This window comes from Cyprinus carpio, chromosome A7 (genome assembly GCF_018340385.1).
Source record: "Cyprinus carpio isolate SPL01 chromosome A7, ASM1834038v1, whole genome shotgun sequence".
Taxonomy (NCBI): Eukaryota; Metazoa; Chordata; class Actinopteri; order Cypriniformes; family Cyprinidae; genus Cyprinus; species Cyprinus carpio.
The window spans coordinates 11,633,777-11,653,286 of NC_056578.1; the positions used below are offsets into that span (position 1 = coordinate 11,633,777).

The 19,510-nt window shown below is 35.6% G+C and overlaps 4 protein-coding genes across 7 annotated transcripts; 3 read left to right on the top strand and 1 right to left on the bottom strand.

Moving 5' to 3' along the window:
* Window positions 1-4: 4 nt before the first annotated feature.
* Window positions 5-3,726, top strand: casp23 (caspase 23, apoptosis-related cysteine peptidase). 2 transcript variants are annotated; one of them, XM_019107696.2, is made up of 11 exons: window positions 5-263; window positions 468-542; window positions 677-747; window positions 833-1,006; window positions 1,084-1,263; window positions 1,351-1,422; window positions 1,594-1,770; window positions 1,850-2,093; window positions 2,171-2,305; window positions 2,846-2,955; window positions 3,198-3,726. In XM_019107696.2, the coding sequence occupies exons 1-11, from the start codon at window positions 191-193 to the stop codon at window positions 3,291-3,293; spliced, it is 1,407 nt and encodes a 468-aa protein (XP_018963241.1). In that variant the 5' UTR covers window positions 5-190; the 3' UTR covers window positions 3,294-3,726. The 2 variants fall into 2 exon arrangements, with proteins under 2 accessions (XP_018963241.1, XP_018963242.1); XM_019107697.2 differs by having other exon boundaries at window positions 2,204-2,305.
* A 1,273-nt stretch (window positions 3,727-4,999) lies between these two features.
* LOC109093695 (E3 ubiquitin-protein ligase TRIM39-like) lies at window positions 5,000-8,955 on the top strand. Its single transcript, XM_019107385.2, has 7 exons — window positions 5,000-5,107; window positions 5,932-6,487; window positions 6,647-6,742; window positions 6,928-7,143; window positions 7,225-7,363; window positions 7,451-7,486; window positions 8,174-8,955. Exons 2-7 carry the CDS (start codon window positions 5,942-5,944, stop codon window positions 8,710-8,712), a joined length of 1,572 nt encoding a protein of 523 aa, XP_018962930.2. The 5' UTR covers window positions 5,000-5,107; window positions 5,932-5,941; the 3' UTR covers window positions 8,713-8,955.
* A 50-nt stretch (window positions 8,956-9,005) lies between these two features.
* On the bottom strand, window positions 9,006-15,931 carry LOC109094018 (ubiquitin carboxyl-terminal hydrolase 47). 2 transcript variants are annotated; one of them, XM_042759650.1, is made up of 13 exons: window positions 15,610-15,931; window positions 13,023-13,641; window positions 12,657-12,707; window positions 11,852-11,959; window positions 11,588-11,712; window positions 11,340-11,410; window positions 11,056-11,181; window positions 10,843-10,938; window positions 10,584-10,712; window positions 10,355-10,489; window positions 10,240-10,262; window positions 10,112-10,146; window positions 9,006-9,986 (listed from the first exon to the last, which is right to left on the bottom strand). In XM_042759650.1, exons 3-13 carry the CDS (start codon window positions 12,704-12,706, stop codon window positions 9,313-9,315), a joined length of 1,572 nt encoding a protein of 523 aa, XP_042615584.1. In that variant the 5' UTR covers window position 12,707; window positions 13,023-13,641; window positions 15,610-15,931; the 3' UTR covers window positions 9,006-9,312. The 2 variants fall into 2 exon arrangements, with proteins under 2 accessions (XP_042615584.1, XP_042615583.1); XM_042759649.1 differs by having other exon boundaries at window positions 12,657-12,758.
* On the top strand, window positions 12,659-18,067 carry si:ch211-212k18.15 (probable E3 ubiquitin-protein ligase RNF144A-A). 2 transcript variants are annotated; one of them, XM_042759652.1, is made up of 4 exons: window positions 12,659-12,765; window positions 16,739-16,839; window positions 16,926-17,099; window positions 17,223-18,067. In XM_042759652.1, exons 2-4 carry the CDS (start codon window positions 16,774-16,776, stop codon window positions 17,673-17,675), a joined length of 693 nt encoding a protein of 230 aa, XP_042615586.1. In that variant the 5' UTR covers window positions 12,659-12,765; window positions 16,739-16,773; the 3' UTR covers window positions 17,676-18,067. The 2 variants fall into 2 exon arrangements, with proteins under 2 accessions (XP_042615586.1, XP_018963250.1); XM_019107705.2 differs by lacking the exon at window positions 12,659-12,765 and adding an exon at window positions 14,434-14,635.
* Window positions 18,068-19,510: the final 1,443 nt, after the last annotated feature.

A 19,510-nucleotide genomic window follows, 5' to 3' on the forward strand; every position in this document is an offset into this window, starting at 1 on the left:
GTAAGCGCAAAGGGACAACACGCTTTCACGCCGCACCCCTTTCAAATAAAACGATAAAACCATACATTAAAATCTTGCTTGATGTCTGTGTATGCCGGCTAACTGAGGACATCATTAGGATACTTCAGGGGATCTCGTCTTATCTTTAGTTTAGTACAGGAAAATAACTTAATTAATTTTAAGCGTAAAAATGACGGAAGAGGATAACTGGGATGAAGATTTGGAAGAAGACGCCGCGATAGCAAACCTCGTCCATCAATTGAGTATTGACTTTTTTTTCTTCTTTTTTTCCCTTTTAGACTTTACCTAATGTGTTATAAATAATGATAAAAATAAGATTATTTGACTGAAAAAAATACTGGACTATAAAAAATAACAACAAGAGCAAAACCGAAAGTGAAACCATCACAAACAAAAGTTTTAGAGGAAAAATAAAAATTTGTATCATTGTTTTTTTTAAAATCCAGATATCCACAAACAACATATTGGGAAATCAGACCGTAATTCTGAAGTACGGCCATTAAATGAAAGAGTGGACTTTGGTGAGTTGACCACCTGTTCCCTTAAATCAAATTAATCAGCATTCTAATGGAAACTGAAATTGAAAAGCTTGATTTCAGCATTGGGTTTATGTATGTTCTTCATAAAGTTTTTAAGTACATTTCTTTGTTATCAGTTGCACTGCCCTGTGGTCATCGAATGCCGACAGACTATGTTGTTGCTTGGTTCAAGTGTTACCTAAAGCAGGTCTGTCTATATTACACTGTTTACATATTGACTGCCTTTAATGCCTACGCTACAATTTTATGTTCAACTGGTTCTTGTCTTCTAGAAAAAGACTGAGTTTTCCTGCCCTCGTTTTAACGAGGTTCAGGGGAAATCCTGCGGTCTGAAGCTCTCTTATCAGGACCTCTGTCAGCTGATACCACTGACAGACAAACAACGGGAATTCTTGGAGGAGAACCTCGCTGCTCTTGTTGCTAGAAGGCTGTTTGACTTTAAAGCTGTAAGATCGTTCATTTTGTCTGCTTGTTTGCGTGCATATGGCCTCTCACAAGATGCATCTGCTTGTCATTGCTGCAGTGTCCAGGATGTCAGTCTCATGTGGAAAGACGAGATCGAAGTAACCTGTGTGTAAACTGCATTATCTGCACGGCCAACCTGAAACGAAATTACTACTTCTGCTGGAGCTGCCGCAGGGAGTGGAAGGGGCCGGCCAATAATTCTGTGCAATGTGGCAATACTGGCTGTGGACAGAGAGCGGTGAATAAAAGCTAACTGAATTTACCATATAAATGTGTTTTATAATCTTTTCTGACAACATATTATGATTTTGTTGCATCCAAACAGAGAACTTCAGATCCTCTTATAGGATGCAAACCTGAGTTTAAAATGAAAATGCTTAGAGAAAAGGGAGACGATGTAAGTTATGTTGTACATATCACAATAATTGAAAATGGCTATTATAAATCAATGTTTTTATCATTAAAACACATATTGTTGTGGTAATTGTCCTAATGATGCCTTATGTTTGAATATTATGTGCAGATTAATAAAATATATGTTTGTTAATCCTTTTTTTCTTCTTGGTCAATTTACCCAATAAAAGACAAATCCAATGACAGAAAACGTTTGGCACTGCTTATCAACAATGTAGAATTTAAAAACTTAGATGACAGGACCGGGGCAGACAAGGATGAGCTGAGAATGGAAGTGCTGCTTAAAGGTCTGGGTTACACTGTGATCACACTCAGAGACCTCAGTGCACAGGTGCATTCAAGTGTATTTAAGCTAAAGTTACCAACTTTTTTTTTTTTTTGATATTTGATCTTGATGGTCTGATGTTCAGGGTATGCTTTCTGCCATGCGAGACTTCGCCCAGCGAGAGGAACACTCTGAATCGGACAGCTGCTTTGTGGTGTTGATGTCCCATGGAGATGCCAGTGGAATCAGTGGGGTTTTTGACTCTTTCGACAGTGAAGATGAAGAGGACATTTTTCCAACAGATGAAATTTTTAATTGCTTGAACACTCCGAACTGTGCTGGATTGCGGGACAAGCCAAAAATCATCCTTATCCAGGCGTGTAGGGGTGGTGAGTTACAAAATGCTGTTAAACTACTATTTAAAATGTTGCCATATTTGATTGGTTAGAGCCTCATTCATTTCTAGCCACATGCCTTGGCAAATTTTGCCCTGTTACAGATAAAGAAGGCAGTGTGGATGTCCCGGACGCTGTGCCAAGACGCAACAGAGGTAAAGAGCACCGTGAAAAAGACTTCTGCTGCCTGAGATCCTGTACTCCAGGTAAGTTTTTCCTTACTTTATTCTGCTCCATTTACTATAATATTACATGAAACACATTAAAAAATATTTATTGGGGTGACATACAGTACATGGGACATACATGGGATAGTTGACCCAAAACGTTAAATTCTGTTATCATTTACGCACCCTCAAGTTCCAAGTTCCCCGGTTTGAGTTTCATTCTTCAACTAAACACAAAATAATATTTGAAGAACGTCGGTAACTGAACAGTTGCTGTTTCTCATTAAATTCCATAGTATGGGGAAAAAATATTGAAGTCAATGGGAACCAGAAACTGTCTGTTTACCCACATTTTTCAAAATATGTTCTTTTGTGTTCAGCAGTAGAAAAAAAATCAAACAGGTTTGGAATGACATGAGGGTGTGTAAATGATGACAGGATTTTCATTTCTGGGTAAACTGTCACTTTAATGCTGACTACTGGATATACTGTATTGTTTTAAAAATGTGCTATTTGAATTGCATCTAAGCGTTCTGTTCTGTCAAACAATGTTTGTCTTAATTTGTATTCTCTATACAGATACTGTGTCCTACAGAAACCAAGAGAATGGTTCACATTTCATCCAAGACATTGTGGAAATATTTAATCAGCATGCCCACCAGGACCACATCGAGAAACTCTTCAGAAAGGCAAAGTCACATTCTTTAGCAAGACAGACATCAGTCTGTAGACATCAATGCCGATATGTGTTTTTTGATGGTTGCTTGAATGTTTGATGTTTACTTCCTTGTTATTCCTTGTCAGTAATATTGCATGTCAGTAACAATAAGCCAAATACCAAATACCAAGAGGTCTTTTTTTTTTTTTTTTGAACATTTGAGGTTATGTGTGTTTGTTTATGTTGTAATATTTATTTTTATTTTTGAAACAGGTCCTTAAGAAGTTTAAGATTATGCATCCGGATCAAATGCCATGCAAAGAAAGAACAACATTATCTAAGAGATTCTTCCTCTTCCCTGGGTTGTAAGACACAGCAACTATAAATTCTTGATTTATGCATCTTTTTATTGTCATCTCAGGACTTCCTCTTTGAAGAAAACAAGAATTTATTGATATTTTAATGAGTTTGTATGTTCGTATATTCCTTGATTATGAAATGAACAGATTTAGCTTGTTGTCCAACTTGAAACTTGATTTGAGCACCCCCCACCAACCCAGACTATTTTACAAATAAAGTTAAAAATAATTGATTGAAGGATTGATACAATTAAATTAACTAGCTCTATAAATGTATTCTTCAGTAAATTTCACAATGTTAAAACTATGCTATTTTCCTTCGATTTATTTGAAAAAAAGAAGAAACAGATATTGAAATATTATGTATGAAATATTATGACCATCAGGAAAATAACAACTGGATATGCTGTGAACATACTGTATTAAACTGCTTTTTACTGCTTTGTTCAGTTTCTTTTAATTATAAATGAATTCTGAAACGTTTACATGAAAAATTACAGTATTTATGTTGACCTGTTAGTTTGCTAGATCTGCTGACCTAGATTGCAGATATCATTTCTTGTAACCACTTAGCTGTAAAGTTGGATTTCCTGTATTATGAAACAGAAACCAGGTACACTGAAAGATACCTGCTGTGTGTTACCTGTCTTTGAATTTACACAGATGGAATGAGGCTTTGAGGCATAGATATGCTACATTTTAGTTAAAAATTAAACAGTTTTTCTCAAATATATCATTAGATGCACCTAAATAAGGGTTTTGTCTCAGCTAAACATTTGCTGGTTTAATGGTCTTTTGTTATAAATGTTTTTATGAAATGATACTCACATAAAATAAAGTGGAGGGACCTGGATATTAGCTAGACAGTCATAGAATTTATTGGGAATTTTTGCTATGAAAAAATACGGAATAGGCCTACGACGTGGAATAACTTGTCCACAATCAAAACCATAAAAAAGAATGAAAGAAAAAAAATAGTTTTAGAGCTTTTTGTCTGACAAAATTGAAGGTTTTGTGTCTCCACAACAATAAAAGATTTATATTTTGTAAGAGGAAAAATACCACAGTGTTTTTCCGATTTACGAAAGAATAATTTTTGGGGCCTGTTCTTAATGATTCACTTCGAGGTGAGTAACATGTTGGAATCAGTAATGCAACAGCTGACGTACCTGTTCTCTGAAAATAATGATGTTGCTACTTAAGCATTTAACTAATTATTTAGCTATTTAGAATCTGCAGTGATTCATTATTTTTAACCGGTTCGTTGAAATGAACTGTTCGAACGAGCCGATTTGTTTAAACGAACAGGATTTAGCCTAATGTTCGTTATATTTTATGTGCAGGTGTTGTTGCCGAGGTTATACGCATTTTTCCTTTGAGTTCAAGCAATAGGCTACAATGTGTAATAATCAAGGAAATATGTTTTGGATATCTGCCTATGCGTGCTTTGGTGAAATGCATCTGTAATCTCATGGACTGTCTGCAGACACTAAATGCACCTCCCATTATCATCCTTGTTGAGTTGTGAGAAATCGGCCTTTTACAAGGTTGAATCAGAAAAGGAATATATATATATATATATATATATATAACATTTTAGGTCTAAAATTTATGATAGTATCATTTAGATGCTTCAAATGGTAATACATGCAAATTACAGAAGTTTCATTGGCTGCGCTCGCCAACAATTCGTTCCTATAGTTTCCAGTCTTGATCGTCCAATTTTCCAGTCGTGCAGTTATAGACTGAATGTCATTCAGCCGCCCGCTGGTGTCTTCTTTCTTTGGATGTCGATTTACTATTAAGCGACTCAATCACTGAAGGGTAAGTAGCCTATGGCAGGATCAATTTGATTAGATTTGATTTGAGTAGTCATGGAAAAGTTTTGGAGGTAAATGATCACTTTGAATTATGAAAGCAATTTAGTAACTATTTAGGCTACACAAAGTTGTCTTGAATGCGGACCTTAGTGTATTTTATTTGTGGTGAATAGGAAAAGTCATAAATATGTTACATAGGCTTTGATCCCCGATTTGTGTATATGCTACAAACCGGAAAGTCAGGTTTGACTGATTTGGATAAGGCGAAACTGATACACACCCAAAGACTCGATATCTGGAGGTAGATGGCTTTAGGATTATTTCAAATTCATCAGACTGTATCTTTAACAATTTTAATAAATAAATATTTGTCTAAAACGATCTAAAATATTTACCAGTGAGACTCAATACACTGTGACATTGTTTTGTTAAATTTATGGGAAAAACAAAAACTGGCAGATGTGGTTGTTAGTTATTTACCATAAAAAACAACAACAGCATTTTAGCCATTGGATGACATTTTGGTCACTATATATTTTACAGTTGTTATGAATTTCATTAAATTATGTTATGTTAATATACTAACCTATTTAAGATATTTTTTTGACTATTTAATATACATGGTAAGGAAATTTTACCAATTAATAGTTTTTACTGTAGCATATGTCTGTTCTTTATAGGCTAGTTTTTACATAGGCGTACAGTTGATCATAATTTGAAACTCTTGTGGAAAGTTTGTAGCAAATCTTTGTTGAAATTTTTTTATTTCTCTATTTCTAGTTGTCTGCTAAATTCATTTACTGTATGATTTATTGTGTATGATTTTAGCTGTAAAGTCATGGCTTCCTCCAGCGTTGTGTCTGAAAAAAGCCTCACATGTACCATATGTCTGGACGTGTTCACTGACCCTGTAACCACTTCCTGTGGGCACAACTTCTGCATGGTCTGCATCCGAAGCCACAGAGACTGCAGTCCATGCTCGAAGTGCCCACTGTGTGGGAAGGCATTGGATTCAAAACAAGATTTTAACATAAACAGAACCATTAAAGAATTTGCCGAAGGCATCAAAAGAAAAAGAATCCTGGAGATGGCTGAAGTGTCCTGTGATAGTTGCCCAAAGAAGAAAATGCGGACTGCAATTAAGTCATGCTTACACTGTGGAACCTCTTTCTGTGAGTCTCACTTGGAGCCCCATAAAACTGCAGAAAAACTCACGAAACACAAACTAATTAACCCTGTGAAGAATCTTGAGGAATACATTTGCAAGAATCATGAAAGACCTCTGGACCTTTACTGTAAAGATGATCAGACAGCCATCTGTCAGTTCTGCATCGAGAGTGACCACAGGACTCATAAAACTGTTCCTCTGGAGAAGGAGAGTTTGGTAATTATATCTAACACTCTGAAGTCATTAATGTAGTCACTAATAGCAACTATGAAAAAATCCTTTCCAACATTTTAAACATTAACAACGTTTGTATGCTGATGCTATACTACAGCCATTAGTATTAGTACAGCCATACTGCACATTTCATTTCCACAGAAATTGCTGATGAATAAAAAGATTGCAGTGCAGCAGAAAATTCAGGAGAAGTTGCGGAAGATTAAAGAAATTAAACATTCTGCAAGGTTTAACAAAGTAAGGGGCATTGATTTTATTAATAGAATTTTATTTTTGAATAAATAGTTATGCAGGGCTTTTATAGTGCTTGGTCAATCAACTTTAAGGTATTCAAGAACATTAAGTTTTATTTAGTATCATGCTTTGACAATGTTATGATGATTTTCCAGTTTATTAAATGATCTTCTTAAAACTCGCAATAGCAAGCCAAAGAGAAGGAGATTGAAGAGAACATCAAGTTTTTTAAGGATGTCTTTGACAGAAGCAATACGGAGCTACTTGAGCTCACAGAGGAAAAGCATAAAGAAACAGAGAGACGAGGAGAAGAGCTCATCAGAGAGCTTGATGAAGAGATTGTGGAGCTAAAGAAAAGACAAACTGAACTGGAGCAGCTCTCACATCCAATGGATTTTACACAAGTCAGTCTTTCTCACCAAACCATGGTAAGAAACAATGCCACATGTACACTTGGCTTAAGGGCCTTTTCCCCTTTGTTGTAGATTATTAGCCTCTTGCGCAACCCCATATACACCAACCGCTCAAAAAACATCAGCATCGGTGCTTTTGAACATGGAGGTATTCTGAGGAAGACCATATCACATCTTCAGAGTGTACTGGATGAGAAAATGAGAGAAACTGGTAAATATTCCCCATGTAACCAATCATATTTACACCATCATTCACTCTTTAATCAGACAGAAATGCATTTTTTCATTCTTGTTGTAGTTGGCAGAGAGCTGCGGAGTTTACAACATTATGCAGGTATGGAAAATCTGACTACTAAAAGATACATTTAGTACGTAAAAAATTAAGTTAAAGTCTAAGGGCCCATTCATACTCTAGTCTAAGATATAACTAGGTAACAATACAGCTAACTATATTAGCATCCACACTAATGAAAGATAACTGTTTATTATAAGCATGCGCTGCTGTTACATCATCTGCCGCTTTAAATGCTCAAGTTCTTTAAAGCAGGAATGATTCTGATTGGCTGTCAGTGTTTTTGTCGTTCATCAGCTGGCAAAAATCGTTCTGAAAGTGTATATTGAATATTGTTCCTCTGTGTTGTTATTGTTATAGTTGTGGTGTGGACTCTGTGGTGTGAAATGTGCTATTCTTTTAAATTTAGATCAGTTTTTGAAACTATATATTTATTGTTGTCATTATAGTTATCGTCCTTGGTGTAAATGGGCTTTAAGGCCCGAATATACTCACAGCAAAGTTCTTTTTCATTTTTTTGCTTAAGGGTAAAAAAAAGGTTAGAAATAAATGTTCCAGTTCGTTCTTTGATGTTGTTTGAATTATATAGGGCCTTAAACTTTACGATCAGAAAATAAAATAATCCTTTATACTGATTTGGTGTAATATAGCACCAAAAGAAGTTTTCTTGAATAAAAGTGAAATACTGACTTGGTTAAAATTTACATTAACTTTTATATAATTTTTCAGTGGATGTGACACTTGACCCTGACACAGCTCACCCTGAACTCATGTTGTCTGACGATGGGAAAAAGGTCTGGAATACAGGCAAGAAGATTCCTGACACCCCAAAAAGGTTTAATTATTGCTCGTGTGTCTTAGGAAAGGAAGGGTTTTCCTCACAGAAATTTTACTATGAAGTTCAAGTCAGTGGGATGGAGTGGGATTTAGGTGTGGCGAAAGAATCCATTGACAGAAAAGGGGATATTGGGCTTAACCCTGAGAATGGATATTGGACTATATGGCTGAGGAACGGGGATGAGTATGCAGCGAATGATTGCACCCCTGTCCCCCTCACCTTAAAAGAGAAGCCTGGGAAAGTGGGAGTATTTGTGGATTTTGAGGGGGGTTTGATCTCGTTTTATGATGTTGAAGCCAGGTGTCATATCTATTCTTTCACTGGGCAGTCTTTTCCTGAAAATCTCTATCCATATTTCAGTCCTGGAGAATGTAAGAAAGGGCAGAACTCACATCCTCTGATCATTACACCTGTTGACTCAGTCGAATAAATCAACTATTAAAATTGAATGTTATGCAAAAGTCTTTGTATAGTCTTAACTTCATGATGTTAATTGCAAATATGACCATACTTTATTTCTTCTCTGAATTTAACAATTAATGATAATTAATCAAAAGAATCAGTTCATTCTTTTTAAAAATATGTATTTCTAGTCTGTCACATTGTTTGAATTTGAATGTATTTGTTGTAAGCAGATAAGGATAAAAATGAAAATAAATGTATGTATAACAGATTACAGATTTAATACAAAGAAACAAATAAATATGTGATTAAAGCATTATATTCATGTAGTTTCATTTATGTTGTTTATTTTCAATTGCCATTTTTTTTTTCAATTTTCAGAAAGTGCTTTATTAAATTGTGATGTTCATTTTAATATCAGCATTCTTCAAGAACTTAATTTGTCTATCTTTTTTTTTAAATTATGTACAACAACAAAAATAGCATGGAAAATAAAAAGCTTGACTAACTCAAATCATTTCAAAAATATGTAAGTGAAAACTAAAAATAAGATAACATTCGAAATATTCAGTGATTCACCATCTTCCAGAATATTTCATCTTCTCCTTTGTGCACTGTTTCTTTTCAGTTATTTTATCTCTTTTTTTAACATCTTCAATGTTTTATAGATTTTTCTTCTTCTTAAGAACTTTTTCCTTCTAGTACAGCGCTTTAATTGTCTTTTTGAAATGGCAGTATACTCTGTTTTCACCATATTGCTGAGATTTTCAAGCAGTTCTGGGGTGTAACTGTGGCCATTAGTGATGTCAAGGACATGGTACCTGTCCTGACAACTGCCAACCACTTTACAAAGTTTGCTGGGTTTGGAAATAAATGTGTTAATGGTTTGCCCAAGTTTTTTAAGCTCTCTGCCATTTGTGAAGATAATCATCATATGTTTTGTTATTTCTGAATCTAGTCGTTTTCTGAAGGCATGGAAAAGACCTTGTTGTTGTTCACTAAATTTACATATTGGTGTGACCCAGAGAATCACATTGGGGCCAGGGTCACATAGCTCAATGCATCTTTCCATTTCATGCCTCCAACTCAGTTCATTGAGGAAAAAGAGATTTGGAGTGTCCACTACAGTGATCTTTCCCACTGTCTTTGCCATGGATACTTTGGTCACAGTCTCTGATCCACTTCCACAAGTAAAGTAATTTCCACCAAGGATGATGTTGCCTACTGCACTTTTCCCAGCTCTGGAAGGCCCTATTAGAAGGATCCTCATCGGATGTGGAACGCTGTCAGGACTGAACACCGCTGTTTTGAACAACACATAAACATAAACTAAACACTTACATTTTAAAGTGTATTTTTAGAGGATTTTTTTGTCTCTGAAATAGCAAAATGTTGAAAAAGTTGGAGTTAGTGTATTTCACCTTTACCTTTTCTGTACATCAGCATGTATGGTAGGTGTGAGCTATCAAAGAATCAAAGAATACTTTTTACTAAATACTACTCCCAAGAAACAACTACTTTACATTCTTCACATGAGAGAGAGAACAACACTCACTTTTTCAGTGATGCTTCTGAAGTCTGTAAAAAATGGATGTGAATATTAAAAAATAAATTGTACAGTTTAAGTCATATAAATTTGCTATATGCGATAATGCTAATCAAACAAATACCTGTGTTACGGTGTAGTCATCAAAATGGTACCATATTCCGTTTTCATTAGATCTGATGATTGCATCGTAGTGTCCACCAGTGTATCCACCCTTATGGTTGATAACAGCATAAAGATCATATTTAGGCCTATTATCCTGGAGAGAAAGATAAGGGTTTTAAATGTTTAGACTATTTTATATTGATTTTAAATAGAAATTTTCCTTTGGTATGATAATTGATGAATGATACCCCATTGCGTAGACTTGGAGGTACATCCAGACAACATTCATTCTTCTTGTATCTCATCTGTACATAATCAAAGTCAAACCTCTTCAGATGCAGAGTTAAAACAGTGGGATATTCATCTATTTCACTCCACTGCAAGAGTTGGACAATTCCAAGGAAAAAAGAAAAAGCACATGTTGCAAACTCATATATACAGTACTTCCCTTATAGATCGATCATCTTGGCTATGGATGTTGAAAATCTCACATTTTCATTTACTCACAGTTTCTGTCTCTGTTTTTTGGTCACATTCATCACAGTACATCCAGTCATCCTCTTCAAGTTTTGAATGTTTAAAGAAGGTTTTCAGACCATTTTCCTATAGGGTCACCATGAAAAAAATAAAATACACCTTGCAGTTTTAGAGGAAAACAACTGTAAGCAATGCCCAGTCTCCAAAAACAAAAAACGTATATTATGGACATAGTCTTCCTACCACATCATACTTCTCATCATTTCCAACATCAATAGACAGAAGTATTGAGATGAAGGTGTTGGTTTCTCTGGTTTCCTTGCTACATTTACAGCATCTTGTTATGTTGCTCATTATCCCTTCAAAGACCTGGAACAAATGGACTGTGCTGTTGGTGAGTTTTGATACATAGGCTACTTCTTAATGTTATCGTGTATCCGTAAAGCATAAATTATAATTACAGAGACTTATTTACAGTCAGTTATTTAATCTCACTCAAATTAAAACACACGTAATATGTGAAATACCTTAGAGGCGTGTGTCCCCATTGCTTTCAAAATCTTCCGATAATACTCCACTGCATCTTGTTGCTCAAAAACTGAAGATTAATATATATATGGAAATTATTATTATTATTATTATTATTTTTACTCTTGAACATGAACTTAAGTTCTGTTAAATAAAACTCTTATTCAAATTTTGGCTAATTTCAGTATGAATATTTTTATTTAACATGGGTCAAAATTGTGTTGATTTGAAAATTAAGTGAACCCACCATTTCTTACTCCAAGACTCTTGGTTATTCCTTCAGTTGTGGCTGTTTTGCCTGACAGCTGTTCAAACAGCTTCTTAAGTTGTAGCAAGATATTTTCCTCACCACAATCTCCAAGGGCTTCATAACTAAAATAATCAGGGGAAATTAATAATAAAAAGGTAGTCAAGAAAAAAGTAGAATGGCAGTAAAGAATTGTAGCATTAGTCATAGCAATAATCACGATAGTCCTTAAAATGTTTAAGGTTGTTTATTTATTAATTTTACCTCACCACTGCTTCTCTGAATTCTGGGGTCATGAATAGACATTGCAATACTGCATTTAAGTAGCAGGTGGCACCTTGATTTTTCAGGCCGTTATATTGGACTTCGCTCCTGAATACAGAAGTAACACACATAGACAGAGTCCATTAGTCCATTGCATGCGCTCAACAATTTACTCAAGGCTTAAGTGTCCTTAAGCCTTGAGTAAAAGGAACAGTTGTGGCATAATTATGTTGTATTGGCTTCACTGTAAAAAAGGATTGTGATTTTAACAGTAAAAGACTGTAAAATGTTACAGTAAAAACCTGTAAATTGGTTAACAGCAGTTTCTATATACAATGAATAAATGTAATTACATTTAATGTAATTTTACAGTAAATTACTATTAAAATTATGGTTTTTGGAAGTGAAAAAAAGAAAAGGTCATTGTATAATTTACAGTGAGAAACTGTAAACTGAAACTCCCAGAGTTCCCTGCATGACACTTCATATTTGATGTTTTTTGTTGTTGTTGTTGTTGCTGAAATAACTAGGCTATGTTTCTTAGTTTTTTCTTCTCAGTTGTGTACATTAGGGTTTTATCTTACGTCTAATGTTGTTAAATTAATGTTTATTGCATTATTTCTGTATCATGTATTTTAACAAATGTCACAGATTTTTTTTTAGTGTAGGCTAGGTATATGCTATTTCACATAAATCAACAGACAGCCTACACAATAAGCAGACCACAAAAGCAGAAAGGACCTTGATCTTTCGACAGTTACTTTAAAAACTGATTATGTGGTTATGTTTTAAGAAGTCAACCCACCTGTTGGCAGATTCAGGTTTCTCGGCTGTGAGAGCTCCTGGATTCTTCATGCTGTATAAGGAGCGGACAGCTGGTTTGTACAGGAGGCTTTTGAAAACGTGTCTGTAAGGTAAACCGGTTCTGCACTTGTCTTTTGGTTCATATGTGTATGAATGAACACATTCTGGGACTAATTGTAAATGCAAAATGTATGCTAAATTCAGTTAAGCTGAGTGGGATCAAACAATAGCGAGTATTTAGCCTATCACTAAGAAGAAGAAAAAAACTAATAGTGAATTAGCCTAAATTCCTTAAATATTAATTAAAAGACGGACTAGCTAATATTCGAATATGCCTATGCATCGAATATTTTGCATCCGAATTTACCTCAGCTGCAAGTCGGTCTTCTGGTAAGATACAATTCGTAGAGGTCAAAGCAGTCTTATTGGCGATTAATTACCTCCGTTTCAAACTAATATAGGCTAGCACGTCCAACTTCGCCAGGCAACGGAAAAGTTATAGTTTTACTTTCGAATTCGCGTGTTGAAATCGCGACGGAAACTGGCAAGTGCACAGAACGTAAATGCAAAGAACATCTATTAAAATTGATCATTTATTAGTAGTAGCCTATTTCACATTTTATTAGAACATCATTCAGAAACGATGTAAACAGTTAAGTTTTATTAATTGTACTTCGGTAGCCTAATAAAAGACAGGACCCCATTCACAAGACCCCAAAGTTCACACACTCAGAATATCCCAGCTGGCTAACAACACATTGATCCATTAAGTTTCTCTCTGTTTAAAATGTTGTCTTGTCGACGAGATCCTTGAGGTGGACTTGATTCCGAAAGGCACTCAAATTCTTAGCATGTTTGGAAACCTCCGGGTAGACCTTGAAGACCTTGAAGAGGGTGGAGCGATCCTTAATTTGGTGGTCTAAAAACGTATCTGTCTTCTAGTTGTTTATCTGTGTACAGCAGACTCAGGGACGATGGATCATCCCCTGTGGTAAGATATAAGGAAGGTTAAAACATTAGAAAAGACTTAAATATGGCTACATGTAAACATGTCAGTGCACATTTATCCTATTTTGAACAAGTGTATAAGGCTTTAGATTTCAAATTGTTAGAAAAATTGAAAGTAAGAGAAACATTCACTTATTCTATTTTCTGCTTAAAATTAGCCCTTTATTACTTTATTGTTTGCAACTCGTCTATTTTTTTAATGATGTGGTATTCACAAATGTGACCAGAAATAAAACAGTTAACATGCATAGGCCTACTGTCTTTTTTTGTTTTGTTTTTGACTAGGATATAATTAAATGGGTTAAAGGCAATTGTTCTGCAACTTTCTCTTTGAATCCCAAAATAGTCATTTTGTTGAATTCTTCCTCTGATGTCGCAACATCAACAGTTTTCTTCTCCCTCTTTATTCCAACCACTATCTGGTCAATTTTTCCCATTTTAGGAGAACACCTATTCAAGTGCAAAACTCCGTATGAACAGTGGACGTTTCACTTTCTGTTTTATAGCCCATGATTGCGAGGTGTTGACCCTCCATTTGATAAAAACAGGCTATATAGGTCTATATTTCGCCTGTATCTTTGCTCTTTAAATAATAATAATAAAAACATCACACTATCTACTTTTGTCGTTCAGATGTATTATTAATTTATTCTGTATGTAGGTTTAGATATGGGATCATAGACTGCCTGCAACAAGTAACTGCCTCTTTGGCACGAGGAAACACCGGGAAATTAGGCTACTCGTTTTTATTAGGCTATAACTTGACGTGACAGGTAACCCGTCAGCCGAGAAGACGCGTGACAAACTGGAAAGAGGTAGTCAAACACAAAACACTGCCAACATAAAACCTAGGTTTCATTTTCTTTTCTGAGCTGACTGCTGGAACAACAATGACGGAACAACAGCGGGAAGAAAAACGCTACGATCCTAAAGACAAAACGCTGAAGTTTGTAACGCGCCAGGATGACATAAGTATGTATACAGCCTACAACCGTTTAGATACATTTATGTAAACTCACGTTAGAGCAGTATTTTTCATAGAGAACCCGAGAACAAGTGCGCTTTGTCTAGGTAATCGCTTACTGAGTACTAGCTACACTTACGCAGCGTATAGCCTAAATTCAAGGTGAAGGCATGAATTTATACCCCGAAAAAAAAAATAATGATTGCATTTTATCTAGGCATGCTAAATCTCAGAGCGAACTAATAGCCTATAAAATATTGCCTAGCTAAAGCAATGTTTAGACTGATTATTAATGAATACTGAGTAATGCTTCATAGGCTACTGCATGTAACTTATATATTCATTTATAAACAGGCAGTATTCCACATTAATCCTTTCATGCATGAATTATTAAATCACAAAGTAAGTTTTTTTTTTTAATGTTTGTTTTTATTTTTAAACAAGTGAAACATCATGCCAATAACTTTTTTTTTCTTCTTCAATAGGCTATATTTTATTTTGAGGGAGTTACATATCTGTCCACTGTAGTGCATCAACGGTATAAAAAGTGATTCAATAGAACTCATGGACTGGTCTGAAAAAACAAACAAACAAACAAACAAAACATGTTTTTAAAACATTAGAGCAAATGGTATATGTAGGCTAATGTTATATGTTTCTATGTAAGTATACTGTGAATGGGCTGAGGCTGGGATTTAGCTGGTTTGAAATTAAAGGGGACATAGCACACACAGTTTCACCCATCAGCCACCCACAGCCACCCATCTCATGTTAATCTTAGGTACCTATAGAGTAGTTCTGCATCCTTCATATCTCCAAAAAGTCTTTAGTTTTTATCATATTTATAAAAGAACGATACAGCTTTATGATTCTCTCCAGAAAAAGCCGAGCTCCTGGAGGCGTGCCGTGGGCGGAGCTAAAGAGTGACGAGCACTTGAGCTCCACTGCCAACAAAACAGACATTTGATGCTGTTTCACTTACCGTCTGCAGTTCTGAATCATGACCGGGATCTTTTGTCGCTGGGACCGCTCCATCCTTCAGTATCAAACGAAATGTATATCCAGCATAGAACTGGGCCTTGTTTATAAAACGTTGTCAACAAATACACTTGTGAAACTCCCTGCTGCCCCGGGGAACCAAACGGCATCCACTGTTTACATAACTCTGGGTTCATCGGGAAGCTGAACAAAGTTATTTTTCCCTCAAAACCAAAAACACACTTCTTTAGAGACATTCATCCCGACTGAGTTCCGTGCAGCGCTGCTGAATGAAGCACATTGAAGGGCGTGCTCTCCTCTGGTCGATGTGTGCACAGGCGCGTTCTTCCGGGAGAAATGCCCATATAAGGAGTTCCACCTTCCTCTACGTCACGAAGAGCCACGATCGAAAAAAAAACTCTCTGAAACTTGTACGAACCCGGAAGTAAGATTTTTGGCAGAGAAATACTCGTCATATGTGCAAACTGTTTTTTGAAACTTTGTCCATGCTTACCATGAGAATCAAACCTTTTAACAGTGTAAACAACTCTGAATGCATGAAACAGCATTGCATTAAAGTATTTAATGAACGTATATAATGTGCAGAGAGCATTCAATCAATATTATCTAATTTTTGACAAATGTGACTTTTAGAGGCTTTTGCATGGAAGTCTTGGAACATTAAATAATAGCAGCATTATCTTACAGAAATAAATTATAAAATCTGAAGACTATTTAATATTCGGGGTTCACCATTTGGTGGTTGGGACATGGTATTACAACATAATTCGTTCAAAATGGCTTCCAAACATCTGTCCACTCCAGTGAACACCATGCATGAAAGGGTTAAATGTTTCAGACAGTACTTTGACACATGATTTCATTATGTTGTTTAATTCTGAAAGTGGCATCCAGTCAAATTTTGTGGAACGAATAATTAAAAATGAAATGTAAAACAGAGTGATATCTCCAGTTCTTTCATCACACTTGAAATGGTGAAGTCAAGTGCATTTCACAAAGCAATGACCAAACATTTTGGCACACTGACTATCAAGGTGTTGCATAGAAACTCTGTATTTTTTGAATGCTAGTGATTGTATGCTACGAGTCATTAGCGCTGAATTTCCTTTCAGCTGGGGATGATGACCCTGAGACTCGTCGTGCGGAGATGTCATGTGGCCATGCAGTGACTCCACAGTCACTGACTGCATGGTGTCGCAGTCTGCTTGACCAGGTAATACATTTATTCAGACTAAAGAATCAGTACTTGTTAACAGGCACATACAGTAATCTAAAAGTATGTCTGCATTTTATTCTCAGGGTCAGCACAAGTTCCTGTGTCCTGCACTTAAAGAAGGCACACTACAGAGATGCAATGCAGAATGGCCCTATGCAGAAGTGCGGAGGTTGGCTGTACTGACTCAAGAAGAGCAGAGCCATTTTGAAGAGACGATGGCTGTCCTTGCTGCAGCTGAGTACTGCGAACACAAAACAGTGAGTTACTGGCATTAATCCCAACATATATCCAGAAATAATTGCATTCTTGAATAGATTCATAAAAGATGCTTTTTAGAAGTTAATTTGTAATTCCATGGATGTCTTTAATTTTATATTCAGTGTCCTGGATGTCAGTCATTCGTTGAGAGAGCCGACATTACCAACCTCTGTGTCATGTGCACGATCTGCACGGCTGAGAAGGGTCACGCCTTTCAATTCTGCTGGCAGTGTATGAGGGAATGGAAAGGCCCAGGCCCTCGATCTGACCGCTGTGACAACCCTGGCTGCACCAATCCAGACATTGAAAAGTTAGCAAAATGTCGTGAAATAAAACTACCTGAAGTCAAAAACGTGAGCTGTCCCTCAATGCGAGCTTGCCCCACTTGTGGCAACCTTGTGGAGCATGACACAACAGGGTGTAAGAATATCATATGTAATCGTTGCAGGGTAGAATTCTGCTTCGTTTGCCTGAAAGTCACTCAAGTATGCTTGCAAACAAGCAATTACTTCATTGGCTGTTCTGATGGGGTCGCACCACGGCAGACTTCCATTCCTTCCTGGAATAGGAACTGAAAACCATTGAAGAAGCCAAACAAAACGTTTTAAAAATGTGAAATGATAAAATGTCAAAAATGTGATGTAAGTTGCTTTGGATAAAAGTTTCTGCCAAAATGCATAAACGACATGTAGTAGGCTATATTAAAATGTTATTCCTTTTGTGTGTGATTCTATATAAAAATCAAATATAGTATAAGGTGAAGGCTTTCTTTCCATTGTTCTTATATTGATTGTTTATTTTCTTACGGCATTTTGTAACCATTTAATTATTTGTTAAGCATAAATGAGAGTGAATTTGAAGATGTTTTCATATTGTAAAATGGGTTACATGACCTCTTAAATTTTCTTCTTCTTTTCCAGGCATAACTTGCTCTAATAAACAACAATAAAATCAGTTTGCTGAGAAATACTGAAGCCACGGTATATTTAATCAGTACTAAAAATAAAAATGGGAAAAAATGTTAGAACATATATGCAACTGTTGTTTCACAAGTACATGAACAAATAACAGGAAGACATCTTTTATTTCAAATGTAGCCACGTGACAAAGGCCAAGTTTGAAATGGAATTCCCCTTAAAGTCTTTAAAGTTTCTGCGAAGTAAAATGCCAAATTCAACATCATGACAGTTTTATTTTCTGTTACATGTAAACCAAAGGTCTTGGCTGTCTGTCTGAGAACTGTGCAAGTGTATTTCAAAGAGAAAGACATTCCTTTATTATTCTCTGGAATTTTCTGTTAACAAGGCAGTGGCTCAAATGTTAGACAGGTAAACATTAATTATTCAACAAACCTTAAATGGAGTTTCCCTTAAAGCCCAAAATATTTATGCAAATATGAACATATCAGATGTGGCTTCAAACAATATGAAATAAATATGAAGCAGTTAAAGTAAAGCAATGAATCATGCAAAAGTTGAAATATAAATACTAATAAAAATTGGTCATTCTGGGTTGCATGGTATCTATTCTAATAAAAATGTTTATTGCTCCTAATTATGGTTCATCTCACACTTTAGTTTTCAATCACAAAGAAACGACAGCAGGCCCTAAGAAAACATTAATCATCTCACTTATACAAGTTTAATCAAGAAGATTTTATAGATTGTGTTTACCCTCTATTAAATAACACACTTACTTACTTGAAAACTTGAATTACTGTAGTTGTGCAACACTAATAATTGTAGACTAATAAAATTTTAAGGTTGTTTTTATTCATTTTATTATTATTTTTTTTTAGAAATCACATTAACTGCTAGCTAACAGCACATTTGAGAAGAGTGCTTGGACACACTGTACGGGAATATGTAGTACAGACTAATAAAGACTAACAATGCCCTCTAGTGTGTATGCATGCAAGTAACCCTTAAGAGGTTGTTGTGAGCCACATACAAGGTCTCTAAGCTATATCATTTAAACAAATCACTCGCATTAAAGGTTTGTAAACATTCAAGGAACATAAATCTTCATATTCCTATCCTGACTGCAGAGAAGAAATCGCATGCAAGCAAATGTGGACCCAAATATGAAAACTTTCTTATCCTCACGTGGTTGGAGGGAACTGAGGCTGTCTAAAGCTTTAAAAAAAATAAAGCACAGAAACACAAAATTACAGTCCAACTCAAAAGAGTCCTTCAAAAGAGTGTGCATCTCTTTTGAAAGACTCTCTTCAGAAGAAAACCTCATTTATGCTTCTGAAAATTAAAATTTACATTCAAACCTGGTGCCCACACAATCAAGACCACTGACAATTTAGATATTTCTGTAAGAAACGACTTACGTACTGTACATAATGTACATTGCAAACTTCAGCACTCCTAAACTGATTAACACCTCTAATGATGTAGTCCTA